The sequence below is a fragment of the Phoca vitulina genome, unplaced genomic scaffold (assembly GCF_004348235.1).
Source record: "Phoca vitulina isolate PV1807 unplaced genomic scaffold, GSC_HSeal_1.0 scaffold40, whole genome shotgun sequence".
Classification (NCBI taxonomy): domain Eukaryota; kingdom Metazoa; phylum Chordata; class Mammalia; order Carnivora; family Phocidae; genus Phoca; species Phoca vitulina.
Genome location: NW_022589743.1, coordinates 10798310 through 10813508, shown reverse-complemented (window position 1 = coordinate 10813508; position 15199 = coordinate 10798310). Strand labels below are relative to the sequence as shown.

The 15199-nt window shown below is 49.2% G+C and overlaps 1 protein-coding gene across 1 annotated transcript in view; it reads right to left on the bottom strand.

Moving 5' to 3' along the window:
- Positions 1-2315: 2315 nt before the first annotated feature.
- MSI2 (musashi RNA binding protein 2) overlaps positions 2316-15199 on the bottom strand; it is a 382942-nt gene continuing 370058 nt past the window's right edge. The window contains exons 11-13 of the mRNA XM_032429243.1: positions 8825-8979; positions 6876-6948; positions 2316-4418 (exon numbers count right to left, since the gene is read on the bottom strand). Coding sequence (XP_032285134.1) covers positions 6907-6948; positions 8825-8979 — 197 coding nt within the window. The 3' untranslated portion in view covers positions 2316-4418; positions 6876-6906. The remainder of the gene's footprint in view (positions 4419-6875; positions 6949-8824; positions 8980-15199) is intronic.

Sequence of the window (15199 nt, the reverse complement as noted above, 5' to 3'; positions counted from 1 at the left end):
GAAAACCAACACATTACAGTATTAAAGTATTGCTTAACGTACAGCGTCTCCTTGTGTAGTGTCTGTGCCCAGGACCGGGCTGAGCTGATTCTGCTGCTTTTCTGCTTAGGGGGAGGGCAGAGGGGCCCACCAGTGCCTCTCTTCAGTGTGCTCACCAGCCTCCATCCCTCACCTCGCACGCCTCCACCCCCCCCCCGCGTTTGTCTTCCTTGGAAGGTAGCCCAGCTGGTGAAGCACATTCAAGAGAGAAAATTCTCCCCCGCACCCCCTGCTCCCACAGTCTCCCTCTGTCCCTGCGTGCCACTCCCAACCGATAAAGAGAAGTATGAGTTAGTGTTTCTTTTGTAAACAATTTCATATGCAATATAATACAGAAAGCATGGCTGACCTTCAATAAAAAATGTAGTAAACTATATTGCTTTATTCTTGATTATGCTGCAGTGAGCGAATGGCAGGATGAAGCAGTGTGGTGTGGTGGTGGCTAAGTCCCTAGCCCTCGTTTGCACTAAAGATCAAAATAGGTTTTGTTTTTCTATTTGGAACCAAAAAAAAAAAAAATTTTTTTTTTTCAAAATCCCCAAATGAAAAAAGAACCCCCCCTCAAAAAAACCCCCCAAACAAAAACAAAAACAAAACAAAACAAAAAAACTGAAAACAAAAACTGAACACCTTTCAGGTCGTTAGGACCAACAATTACCCGATGATTTTGAGACTAGTCTAGCAAGATGTGTGTAACATTCACTGGCTGTGAACTGCTGTGCAGTGAAACCGGAAATGGACACAATAGAGCCATGCTACCTTAAAGTCCAAGCTACAAGTTCAAATTAGGATGACGGTTATGAAGGAGAGAAACGCAAAAAGGCCTGTCAGGGCTTCGTTTGAGTCAAGCCAATGAGCGAATGGGATAGAACACGAGGCTGTTTGGTTTTCCCAGTGGGTGTGAGGAAGGCCACAAACCAGGGCTGAGAAAGCTCCTGGGGAGGGGACCAAAGGCTTGGCTGTCCCCGTCAGCTCCATGTCCAGGTAGAACCAGGAATGGGGTCTGGGAGCTAATGCCACTCACTTCCCTCTGCTTGGGAGGAGAGGAGTTCGGGGGTCCCAGGCAGATGGATCTGGAAGCCAGAAAGTCACCCGGTGGCTATTTTGTGATTCCGGGGGTGGGGGGGGGAAGCCATCAGCCAAGAGGGTTTCTCCCCCGAAGGCGAAAAGGTGGTTCCCAGGTTCGCCACTGAGCTTAACTGAAACAAAGACAAGGCTGAACATCAGTGCTAAAATAATTTATGAAAATCTTTCAAAATGGACTTCTAGATGAGTGGGGGGACTAACGTGAACCTTAACCTAGGTAGCCACATTAAAACATATCAGATTTCCACGAGATTTGTGCTATGGGCTACTGGGTCTCTTCAAAAGGTATTATAAACATCTAAAACATATTCACACAGATTATCAATTTCTTCTGAGCATTCTTAAAAAAATATTTTTTCTCTTAGTAAAATCATTTTAATATACCATGCCTCCCTCTTTTAAAAAATAAATTAAAAAAATCCAGTTTTGCATATCTAGCATTAGCATTTAAGGTAGTATGGCACACCCCTTCACAGTTTGGGGGGGGGGGTTGGGAATCTACAAAACGCCATAGAGTCTGCCGGCATTTGAACATCATGAGACCTTGGGTTAGTTGAAACCACATCAGATCAGCAAAAATAAAATAAAAAGTTGAAATTGAAAAAAAAAAAAACCAAAGGAAAAAACTGCCCCAAAATTATTAGCAATTTTTTTTTCATAAATAAGAGAAAGTTCTATCCTTACTGGTCCTAAATCTGAATAACTATGTCTAATTTTTTTTTTAAACCTTAATTACGTTATACCTATCAATATGTACTAGAAGAAAGAGAAGAAAAAAAGTCACTACACTAGTACGAGGACAGCACGCTTACAAGATAGCCATTTTATACATTATTAACAGACAGTGATCAACGAAGAGTCTTCTATGAGGTGATGGGGGATGCAGAGAAAGGAAGGGTTCTACAGTACATCACCAACATGGACAAAAGAGTAATTAAATTCCCTAGTCTAGACACTGAATTTCTGGGAATTTATGGTCTTTTTTCTTTTTTCATAAAACTTCTATTTTGTTATTTTATCACTTGAACAAGTTTTGATATTTTAAAAGCGCCCAGCATTTTACTTAACTTGGTTGTTTGGAAATAAAAAAAGAAAGAAAGAAAAAAACAAAACAAAACAAAAACCCCTCACCAAACAACCTAACATTGAATCAGAAAAACAAGATTTTTTTTTTTTTAATGTTGTTGCTGTTTAATTAGAATTGAAAAAGGCTTTTTTTCTTTCTTTCTGAGTTAGCATTTTGGAGCCTTTCGTTTGAAGATGCTTTTGCCCTACCATGTCTGTGAATGTCTACATTAGTCTACTTTGTTAGTAAAATTTATAAAAATAGGAGTGCAGCAGCTCTTTATAATAAATGTCGCATTCAGTGTCTCATACTGGCTGTGCCTTAAGTACCAAATTTATAAACGTAACAATTTAAAAAATATTAATAAAACGTCAATATCACATTTTAAAAAAGAAAAAATATATATCCACACTACAATATGTTTTAATGCCATCTATTGAGTTGTACTTCTATAGTTGCTGTTGCCGACCTATTACCAATATTAAAAAAAAGTTAAATTAAAAAATATCCTTCATCATAAGTATCTTTCCCCAACTGAGGACCATATATTATAACAGCCAAATGTTAAACATGTGCAAACAGGAAACTGTCAGTTTTTCCCACCAGTCACAGTGCAGCGATGTTTATACTTTTTTTATTTTTAAAATTCTGTTTACATCTACAATAAATTAAAAAAAAAAATTCTTCCATAGCCTCTCTGGTGATACTTGCAGCACTGAGGTATTAAAAAAAATATATAAACCAAAAGGTTGCTCTCCTAATTTGTAAATAGGAAGTGAATGGAGAAAAGTTTTCATTAATGCAGGCTTCTCCGCCCCTGGCCTGAGCTCCGCCCCCAGCCCTGGAGCTGGGAGGAGCCGGTGGGGGAGCAGGGGAGCAAAGAGAGGCGAAGTGTCCTAGGGACCTTTGGAGGTGCTGAAATGGTTGGACAATAGAAAATGATCAAATATTTAAAAATTAAGACTGAAAAAAGAATGTCCCCCCACCCCCTTCCCACCCAAGCCAAACAGGTGTGCTTTGAAACTTTAAATATGTTAAATATTAAAATTGTAGCTTTGTTTTTAAAAAACGTCTTGGGAAAAGCAGTTTTTCATATTTTAAATAAAAATCTAACTAGACGGTAACATTTGAAGCTGTGCACAGACGAGAGGTTAATATGCTGGTATGACGCTCATACAGTTCTTAGGTCTATCACACAGACAGAAGGAGCTAAACAGTGTTCTAACTTCTCCCGGGGGGTCGTCCTGGCAGCGGGGGCGGGGGGGTGTCCTTCCGCCTGGGAACCGACTCGGTTATCATGCCTTCCCCTCCTCCTCCTTCCACAGAGCATCGAACTGCCTGGGACCGACTCCCTCACAAAAATATTTTTGATTCTCTCTTTCTTAATAGTTTCTATGTAGTTAATGGAATTGTATTTACAACGCTTCTTTTTTTTAGAATTCACAATTTCAAAAAACCTTATAATATCACCTCTTTCAACAGAAAAAAAGCACTTATAGAAAAGGAGGACACTCAAAACATGGTCGTCCTTACCTTATTGCCGAAAATAGATATACTTAGGTTAACAAAGAGACATCACAAAAAAGAACCGCTATAGAGTCTGTTAATTAGCTTACTACATCTCACTTATACGACGCAAAGGAGAAAGTTTATGCCCACCTCCCGCTCCACACTTCACAACTTTGCTTCCACAGACGCACAATGTGCTCCACTGGAAAAGCCATACAGTCTCAGAATTGGTACCAAAATATTGAGGAATATTACCATCTCAGCATCCTTTAAAAGTGAGAACAGAATCAAAACAAGCAAAAAAAAAAATCTTTTTAAGAGAAAAATAATACCTTAATATAACAATTATACTATGGTTAGCTTTTAACTAGATATTAAAGCTATATGACTACCGGACTAAGTCAAAATCACTACCAAATGTGATTCAAAGAGATTTAAAAGGAGAAGGGGGGGAAGAGAGAAGAGGAAGGGAAACCATCAAGAAAAACAAAACTAAACAAAACCAAAAATCATGGGTTATATACACATTTAAAAGCTGTTGTCTTATATTACAGCAGATTCGTGAGATGATGAGATGTAGTCAACCCTCGATCCGAAGTGAGCCATCTCTGGTTGGGATGGGGAGTGAGGCTGGTGGGGGTCCAGGTCTGATGACATCACCTAAACAAAGGGCCACTCAGAAACTTCGCCCAGTCTTGCCTGGACATCCAGGTATGCTCTGCAGGGCGCGGAAGGTCACGGATGCCCAGAGGAGAACATAAAGTGGGAAGTGGAAGGAGAGAGAAGATGTGTCAGGCAAACATACTATTTATTCCAACTTCTCAACTAGCGCTTCCACAGAACAACTACATTGGGCTACTGAGTATGTCTGGAAACGGCCAGGTTAACAGCTTACTGGGATCACGGCTTGGGAAATCTGACATCTTCACCACGCCTGACACTGGGGAGCGGACAGCTCTGCAACTCACTGTGCTCGTTTGCTATTTTGCTGATTTGATACGGCACTGGTGAATTCTTTGGGGGGGGGGGGAGTGGCAGGAAATGTGGTCAGCAAATGCGGCCATGCTGGGTGTTTGGCTACACTGGGTGAATTGCAAACTGATGAGGGATGCTTTTTGTTCTGGTTAAACTTCGGGTTTTCAAAGCCAAATGTTTAAAAAACTACTTTATCAGATACCGTCAATGACTGCCAATAACTGAAAATGCAGATTTAAAAAAATCTAAAAAAATTATATTTCGTATCGAGGACTCAAGCTCAGGAAAAACATATGCAACAAATAACCAGCTTTGGTTATAGAAAATAAAAACAGGCCCGCGACTCACAGACTTGCTGAGTCTCCCTGAGTCCACCATGAGCCTGGGCACCTCCTCTGTGGAGGGGACTAAATGTCAGAGAACGAAACCTCGGTCATGGACAAAGTGTGTGTTTCGGTTCGAACATGTGACTCAATTGGTTCACTTCATCCATTTTGGAGGAGGGTGGTGGGGTGAGTACCGCCAGTCTCTTGGCTACGTTATCCTTCTGTGGGAATCGGGTCCTAGAGTTGGATGAGGAGGATGGGCTGGATGCCTTGCCCTCCCCTGGCTCCTATAGCGGCCGTGGAGGGGAGAGCGGGCTGTGGTGGGAAGCCCTACCCCATCCTCATTTCCAGGGGAGGGAGAGTGCAAGGACAGCCGGGCAGCCGCAGTGTCTGACCTTGCAGGGGTCTGCTGTGCCTGGTAGCTGTCCCATCCCCTCATCATCTGACTCCACAAAGGGCTGGAGCCACCTCCAATCCCCAGAGTTCTTGGGGAGTTCAGTCCACTTTGCTCTCAGAGGAACCTTACTTCCCCTGGGCCCCCAAACCCAGCTTAATTAGTAGTGAGTAGCTCTCCTTCAAACTGTTAGTGGCCTCTGGCTCTGGCCAGCAATGGCCGGGTCAGTGCTCGAAGGGAAGTGGAGGTGAGGGGTGGGGAGAATTCACACACGGGGTTTATTTGGTTAAGAGAGGCGGTTGCATTAGTTGAGGTGATTCCTTAGCAGCAACATTAGAGAAATCCAGAGAGATTTATGGAGCTCAACTCAATCTGGTCCCCCAACTGGGCCCACCCGAGAGAGTTCTGGCTGACTTGGGGGCCTAGAGTGATCCCCTCTATGAGAGAGGGGTCTTACTAACCACAAACCAAAGTGTCAAGTCCATCTCCAGCCTTGCTTCTCCTACATCCGAACTCCCAGAGGGAAAGGCACTCCTGCCCCAGCAGGGACCCAGGCCCGGCCTCAGCTGTCACCCTCCCTCTTGACAGACCCATGTCTCAAGCCCCCAAACTAATGCGCTAACACAGTACGCACTTAGCTTTCACGAGAGAACCCCTCTTCCTTTTCGGGGTTCCTCCCGAGAGCAACAGATACTCATTTTCCAATGAGACCGTGGCAAGAGGCTCCTTCACTGACTGCCCCAACCCCCCCTTCTCCTCCACTCCGCCCCTTCCATACCCCCATCAAAGTGATTTAAAAAAATGTTTAATTAACTTGAGCTCAGTTTAAAAGGTTAGGAAACTGGCAGGGATCCAAATCCACGTTACGCAGGTGATGTCGTTAATTTAATTTGCTTTTCGTGCGGTAATCTGGATAATTACTCAGTAGTTACTGGCAAAAATGTTTTCTTTTCACTAAAAGATGGAGTCTGGCTGTTTGACTGCATGAACCCCATTGGCCAAAGCCAGTGAGTGCTGGGGGGCCGAAAGGGTCCAGGGACCTGAAAGGCCATCTCGTGGGACCCTGGAGGGGTTGGCCCTGGCCCCCGCCCCCAGGCTTGGCCGAAGCCCAGGCTTCTCCTGCCTCCATCCCCCCAGGACAGGCAACAGCACCAGATCACCTTCCAGTTTCCTACACTCTTGATTGTATTTCAAGACGGAGAGAGATGAGGGGGTGGGGAAGAAGATAAAGAAAGGGAATCAAAAGAATCAAATCAAGAAGAATTAAAAAAAAAGGTGGGGGTCATGATTACAGCTGGAGAGAAGAATGAGAGAGTACAAGACTGGATTTTTTGCCCCCACCCTCCTGCCAAGGGGTCGGGGAAGAGGAGAGAGAGGTGTTGGCGCGATGGGGCCAGGGCCCGTGCGTACTTGCATGCCAGGGCACACACACGTACGACGCACCCGGCAGGGCGGGGACACAGGGCAGAGAAGGTAGTACCTCAGAGTGGGGTGGCAACGGAAGCACCTGCTCAATGGTATCCATTTGTAAAGGCCGTTGCAATCAAAGGTCCCTAAAATTGCACAATTGTTAAGGTCATCAGCACGCTATACACGGGAACAGATTGTCATATTCTGGGAAAGGAAATTATCTCTAGAACTAGACCGTGGTTGCCAGCATGAATATGTAATTCTGAGACACTGCGCCACGAGGGGCCCGGACGCCGTCCTCCCTGGCTCCGGGCCCTCCAGCCCCCACGCCCCGCCCCAAGCCCGTCTGCTTGCCCAGGGGGTAATCGAGAGCCAGATGCACCAGGGGGGTGTGTGGCTGAGGGGAAAGGGAGGCCTCGGCCCAAAATGCTGGGCGCTGCTGCCCTGGACCCCGGAGGGCAAAGATACCCGTGTCTCTGCCCGCAGTCCCGACAGCTCCAGCTGGGGAGAAAGCAAGCCCAGCGCAGACAAAACGTGATGCCACGTGTGGTCATTTCAGAAAAGCGCCACGACCCACAGGTCAAGAGACCCAGGTTTTCAAGAACGAATAGGGTCTGTGCTTCCGGGCGCTGCAAATGGAAATGAGCTGTGCTCTAGGTGGTGATAGATGGTCTCCCAAATCGATGCAGCTCTAAACTGAATAATAAGACTCTGGATCTGGTCCTACAGCTCAGCCGAGTGGATGCGACTCATCAGACTCCTGACTTAAGTGTTACTGGTCCGGGAGTGGAATTGCACAAGGACCCAGACTGCACGGGCCAGGGGTGGCGGCAACGCGCATGCGCGTGTGCGCGCACGCGTGTGTAAGACGGTCTGTGAGAGAAAGAGTGCGCGTGCGTGGGTTAAGAGTGTATGTGTGCACCCCTGCATGCGTGCGTGCACCCGTGTGTGTGTGCGCGTGGTTTCCAATGCTGGGGTAGGGGGGGCAGGGAGCAGCGCCCTGGTGCCCCAGACTTGTCCGCGCTTGCCCTGTTCTCCCCAGCTCAGCCCCTGAGGCGGGGTTCTCCTGACAGGGACAGGGCCTGGAACAGCAGACACTCCCATCTTAGCCCCCAAACCAAACCGCCTCCAAAATGCTGAGGTTGGCTAGAACGGAGGGTGGCCGAATTTCTGTTTCCCAAATGGAAGGGACAGCGAGCGAGTGGGCTCAGGCACATTCATGCTCACATACACGAGGAGGGGGAAGAACAATACAATCTGAAAACGGCATGCAAATCTGTTAAGCAAATTTCCACTGCCTGGATTAGTTAGATTATAGAACCACAGAGCATTACAAATATCAAATGCATCTGGCCTTTGCGGGGTTGCGGCTAAAGAACGCAAATGGGAACTTACTTGGAACCTGGAAACTCTAAGAAACATTAGCAAAGGAAACCACCTGGGAGGGAGCGTGCACCCCACACCGTGTCCCAGGGCCAAGTGCTGCCTCTGGACCTCAGGCCCAGGGCCTCGACCGACCAAGGTTGCTATCCTGAGGAGGGGGTGGGGGGCCCCCCAGCTCCTCAAGTCGCAGCCCACATGGCTGTCTCCAGGAGGCAGGGATCAAGCAGGGGCGCCGATACCGAGGGCCTGTTATGTGCTAGCAGGTGACGTATCCTGTTTCCATTAATTCTCAGACCATCTTTCGAGGGAGGCACGCTTATTGTCGTTTTGCAGCCAGGGAAGTGAAGTTCCGATCAGTTATGTAAGAGGCTTAAGGTTGCATGGGCTGAAGGTGATGGAGTGGGGATCTGAACTTGACCTGCCCATGCTCCTTCCACTCCATCACACGGCCACACACCAGTTGCTCAGGAAAAATCGAAACAGGAGCTTCAGCCCTAGGTGGCTGACGGAATGTGGATGGGGGAGTGGGGACCCACTGTCCTCTCCTTGGCCCCCAACCCTGGGCTCTTCTGGCATACTCTCCCATGGGAGACGGGCGGGAAAGGACGAGGCGGGGGGCGGGGGGTAGGTACTTACAGCTATGCCGTGGCCGAAGCCTGAGCCCGGCTGTGGGCTGGCCGCACTTATGTAATTCCCCACTCCGGAGTCCTGGCTGGCAGGGCCGTACAGATCGGCGACAGGTCCTGGGCTGTTGGCCCCCGGGAAGCCTCCGGGCCGCGCGGGGTTGGAGCCTGCCGGGGAAGCGGGCGCGCCAAAATTCGGTTGAGCACTGTAGCTATTCAGGACTGGTGTGCAGAGAATAGAGCTGGGTATGAGGCCAGAAGCCAGGCATGCACCGGTCATTACAAGCCAAACACTCGAGAAAAACAGCTGAGGCCCAACTTCTAACACTCAACCAAGGCCATGCGAAAACATCAGCAGGGACTCAAGAATACTCAGCCCAGGCTACTACTAAGAAGCTCGGAGCTCCGAAAATAGAGAGAATAAAAAAACAATCATTCAACACACTACAGCAACCAACCGGAGGTGCTTCACTGCCCACCAAATTATCACAAGAGAAATAGAGATATATATGGAAGAGAGAGAGGAAAAGAGAGAGAGAGATTGGTTTTCACATCTGATTTGGTGCTCATGCAGTCTTGTCTAGATCTGGGCACGTTGAGACAGCATTCACATCCCATGCAAACTACAAAGGAACTAGTTTTAGACTACACATTGTGTTAATATTGATATTAAAACGTGACAGGAAACAAAGCAATTTGTGTCCAGAAAAAAAAAAATCTTTTGGGGAAGGGATTTAAAAAAATTTTTTTTGTTTCTCTTTTTCTTGTTTGTTTTTGGATCCATTCAATGACAAATTTGTTTAAAAAAAAAAGACAAAAAAGATCTCCATTCTCCAGCCCCCCCAAAACCACTTCCCCCCTCCCCACTGGCTACGTCCTCCCCCCACCCCCATTTATATCCCTGTATGAAAGTCGTCACTACTGAACGTGGTCGGAGGATGGGATATGTCATGGAAAATTTGGGCATCTTAACGTAACCGTAATGATGGTGGCAAGGGGTCCCCTTCTGGGGTGGAGAGCAGGGGATGGAGGGAGGGGGTGGGGTGGGGATGGCGAATCTGGAGGCTGGGGCCGAAGCCGGGTGAATGCCAATGGTTCTACAGGACACCCACACACTCACCTCCTGCAGTAGAAGGAAAAGGGGGGTTTAAACTTTTTTTCCTTTTGTTTAAAAAAAAAAAAGACAAAGAAGTATGAATGCAGAGGATACTGACTGAACCGATTTACAGCTAAAGCGTATCTGACCAAAATGCCTGCTTTCTGTTAGTCAACCTCATATAAACTCCAGACTGAGCAAAGAGCTAGGAATGCACCTGTGCTCTAGAGAGGAGACTTCACAGCCACAGATCCTGAGAGTGGTGGTGAGGAGGGGCAGCGGTGGGGAGACTGCCTGGGCCGGCATCTTTAGCCCTCGCACCCTCCCCCACCACAATTCCATCATTCCTTCTTCAGGGAGGGCCACGGCGGCAACCAGGTTAATTTTGTCTCATCTTTCACTTCCCCCTAGTAGCTTAAACTTTTTCTTTCCAAAACGGGGGAAAAATTTTTCTTTTTTTTAAAATTGCCAAAGTAAGTTCTCACTGATTTTGAAAGCTGAAGGTGAGTCTGGGGCCAGCCACTTCAGGGCTACGGCTGACCCATGTGGAAGAACCAGACAATCTGGATACCACATATTTCCACAACTTTGGCTCCAAGGGGCTGCTTCTCACTACAATCTTCTCCCACTGCTTCCCGTGGCATTTCCCTCTCTGCCTTGTGACCAGCTGCCTCCAACATCTGCAGCCCCACTCTTGGCCGCGGCCTGGCCTGAGGGACCTGGGCTTGCAGCCCCCCACTTCTGACGGGGCTTGAAGAGCCAGACCTGGATGGATTTTTACCCGTGTGTGCCTGGGATGGAAAGAGACTGACCACGCACCCAAGCCAGGCTGGCAGGAGACTGAGATGGGGACACGGAAATAGAAAGGAGATCAAACCAAGTGGCATCTGGCCCGTGACTGAGCAGAGAAAAGGGAAACTGATACCTCCAGGTGCCCTCGGGGCAGGAGGCTCGAAGGTGAGGCCCCTCGGAAGCTGGAGCTGAGAAATGAGTCAACTGGCAGATGGAAAAAACAGGTTCAAGAGGAAAAAATCACAGAGGCTTAGAGCAAGTGAATGGCTGATTTGCGAATGCACTGGCTGACAAAGGGGGCAGGAATTTTGAATACAGAAGATTAAACTTGCAGATAACATTTGGCCTTTCTCACTCATGGAGGCAAATATCAAGCTGAGATATTCAAAGGCGGTATTATCTTGGTCTAACACTTTTTCTTTTTTTGCTCTGGGCTAGGGAAAATGGAGTGAGCTCAGACAGTGGACTCCTGGTTTACCCAGGCAGCCGACCCCTGCTATACAAAGTAACTAGCTGGTTCTGTTTCAGGGTAAAGAGAGGCTAGGGGAAGGGGCCCACAGTGGAAGATGGAAAGATTTTTTTGGCTTCTTGCTCCTCTGGCCAGATGAAGATGCAGGAAGACTGTGGGCAGGCCCACCTACCTAGGGGCTGGGGAGAAGGGAGGTCTTGGTCTTGGCTCCTTCCAGCAGGGAAAGCCACCCAGAGACTGATCCAGCTAGCAGAAGCAGCCTTGGAGAGAGGATGTAGCACGTCCATAGAAGGATGCTGTCCACAATCAGCCCCCTCCGTGTGCTTAGGAGCTAAGAGGGCCGGTGGTATCCGCCCATCCCAACTCCCTCTCCCGGTCCTGTGTGCCCAGGAGGCCTGAAGGGATTTCACAGTAAGCAGCCCCTCTCAGCCTACAGTGCCCCTCCCTGCTCAGTCACTTGTCAGCAAATGATCCTGTGAAGAAGGCACCCGATTAGAATACAGCTCTGAAACCCCAAGTCCTGTACTGTTATACACCCACTCCTCACAGTGCCTGATCCCTGCTCAAAGTCACCTTGCGGCTGTCCCCCAGCCAGGGGCGCAAGATCGGGCTACGGGTCCCCGCCAGAGGGCGCAGTTGGCAGGCAGCAAGCACCTGGTTCCGGGCTGGGGGCTCCGGGCTGGGAGCTCCGGGCTGGGGGCTCCGGGCTGGGGGCGCGGAGGAGGCCCGCCTCTGTGCCCTGCAGCCAACAACGCCCTCCTCACCTCTCTGCAGGCGGAAGACCCAGGCTCCAGAAAGCAGGCTCAAGTCCCCGGACAGGCCAACCAGATACCCATGCATCATCAGCAAGCAAACGGCTCGGACTGCTTGGCAAAGAGTAGGGAGCGCCACTTTGCATGCAAACTTGTCAGCAGCTGTTCCTTCTGTCTGGTGGGGGGTAAGGCATCAGGGACAAAGTCGTCCTCTTCTTTTGGGAAGTTCGTACTGAACACCGGCTGGCTAGACAGGACGGGAAGCCATTTGAGGACCCTCTCTCCCTCTGTGCTGTGTGATCTGAGCAGAGGGAGACGCAGGCGGGCCGAGAAAGCAGCGGCTGAGTCCCCAACCTGAGCGTGCGTGCTGGGGCAGTCAGCCTTCAGGCAATGCTCAGTGAAGTGTCTTGGTGGAGGGTGCCTTTTCCTCCTTTGGAGGGGCTGGAAACAGTCCCCCAGGCCAGGATTGGGCAGGAAGAGGGGATGCGACATCACTCTCAACGGGCAAGCGTACCTTGTCTACTGCTCAGCTCTAGGGGGTGTATGTGTGTGTGTGTGTGTGTGTGTTGTGTGTGTGTTGTGTGTGTGCGCGCGCACGCGCTGGGAGGCAGGGAGTCTCGGTATGTGTTGCTGAATAAACAGTGCTGAGATTTATGAATCGGGACATCATGACTCCCGTCCCAGGAGAGGACAATGTCTTGCAAACACTTTGGCATTTCTGCTGCAGAAGCCGTGAACATTGAGTAGCCACCAGGCAGTTTGGGGGCTCGCTGTGGGGAGCAGGGCTATGTGTCCGCCAGCCACTCTGGGCAGCATCCCCGTCAGCGGTTTAATTCTGGGCAAGTTCCTCCTCGGCCCTCGCCCCCAGCCCCCAGCGTCCTCTGGGCTTTCCGGGTCCAGGCAGCCAGTATGCTCAGGGACACAGCTATGGTGCAGAGAAAGGGAGCACTGGACTTGGAGTCAGAAGGCCTGAGTGGGACCCTGGCCCTGACCTTCCGGCTGTGGGCCTCGGGTAAGCCCCTCAGCCGCCGGGGTGCTCATCTGTACCACGTGAGCGCCATCTGCCTTAGCCTGCCTCTCGGTGGGCTACGTGAGAATGGGAGAGAGAAAGCACTTTGTAACTTGTCGAGCTGAAAACAAACATGCCTATTTTTAAGATAGTTGGGTAGGCAGAGCCCAGTAAGACAGGTACCATAGGAAGATTTAGGAAAATCTTATACAGGAAAATACAATTCACTGGCCATACAAATCAGGAAGGGATTTACTAAAGGATCCAATTCATCTGCCCGGTGCACTGAATCATGCTGGACCCGGATGAAGGACTCTGAGACATGGGGGGCAGGAAAGCAAGGGCGTGGAATCTCACTGAGGCCAGCAAGAGGAAATGCATTTGACTTACAGTGGGAGGCATTTGAGTTGGATAAAAAGAGGAACTTCCTGCCTATCAAGGGAATGAAACACCTTGATGGCTGAGCCAGGAAACCCCAGGGAATCTTATCCCAGAGACCCTAACAAAGGTTGGTCCTGCAGGCTTAAGTCCTTACTTGTAGGGGCTCAATCCACAGCTCACAGGTACCTCAGGGTGGTGCCTGCCTTCCTGCTGGCACACAGTCTTCCTGTGGCTCTGCCCAACTGTGGTCACAAGGGGCTGGGCTGAGAGTGGAATTAGTCACTGGGGGAGGGGAAGAACAGCCTCGAAAGTATGGAAGTGCCGATGTCCGTAGAATCCCTAAGTGATGCCAATGGACCTGACATAGAAAGCTAGAGCCCAGGACTATAAGGGGGGGGTGGGCACCTCTGGGAGTGTCTGGCTCCAAGACCTGAAAATTGGATTATTACTGATCCAGACAAAGGAACTGTTTACAAAATCCTTTCTAGTTGAGCTCAGCGCACGTATCCGGGACAAGCCAGGGCTCTGCCAAGTCCCAGCATGAGTCCGTGGTCTTGGTTTGGTGGCTCTCACGTTTCACCAAAGTGCAGGGCCAGCCCTCAAGACAACTGCAGTCATCTGCCTTGTGAATTATCTGCTGCTGCCAGGTTTCATCTGGGGCGGGAGGCCCTGGTGGCCCCTGGCACATTTCCAGAGCATGCGCTGCTTAGGGCTCAGGCAATGGTGGGCCCGTCCCCACCCAGTCCAGCTCTGAAGGTAATGTGCTGCCAAAACAGAACTCACAACGCAGGGCATTTCAGGGCCAAAGAGAAGGCAGTCTGGGCTGACAGGTGTCAGGGCTCCCATTCCCAACCCCCAGCTCCCGAAAGAATGGAGGGAACAGAAGCCCCTGTCCTATTCTTTGAGGGCAGGGCTGTGTTCATTCATCACACTGGGTTTTAGGGTTGTTTATTTTAAATAATGTAAAGAAACTGAAAAAGGAATGAGTAGAGGGGCTATGTTGATAGGCTGATGTCAGAGAAAAAGAGGTCAAGGTCATTGCCCCTCCAACTCTCCCCTCTACCTTCACCTTGTCCGTATCATGCTTCTAGCTGCCTTCATTAAAAACTCCACAGCAGGGGCGGTTGCGGTGGCTCAGTCGGACTCTTGATTTCAGCTCAGGTCATGATCTCAGGGTCATGAGATCCAGCCCTGTGCCCGGCTCTGAGCTCAGTGGGGCGTCTGCTTCTCTCCCTCTCCCTCTGCCCTCCCCCCGACTTGTGCATGCTCTCACTCTAAATAAATCTTAAACAACAACAACAACAAAAAAGACTCCTACAACACTGGGTGCTCAGTGATCCTGGGTCTGTAATGCCAACTGGCTGTCAACAGTGGAGACTCATGGGTCCCTCTTAGCAGCCACTCACTCCTTGCTCATGTGCTCTGAAGAATGGCAGCTGGACAGCCAAGGCCTTCCTGGGAACAGAGTCGAGGACCCCGCTTTTATTCTCCATGCCCTCTGAAAGTAGGGTCCACTATAAAGCAATGCAGATGGTCAAATGGGAAAGGTCAGCATGGAAAGATAATCCTGTTCCTGCTAACGGAAGGAGAAATACTCAGCTGTGAGTTATTACAGCATGTTTCCAGAGCACGGGGGGATTATGAGCCAGCAGTCTGCCCGGCCGCTAGGTCCCAGGGATCCTGGCTCTAACTTTCCTTCTAGAGCTTAGCCTGAAGGTGGGAGAGAGAGATAGAGAGGACCAGCAATTACAACCAACCTGGGAAAACTGTATGACACACTAAATTAGAATCAAATCAGTTCAGGGACCCAGATGCAGGGACAATCAATTTAATATATTATATATACACACACACACACACACACACACACATATATATATATATACTTA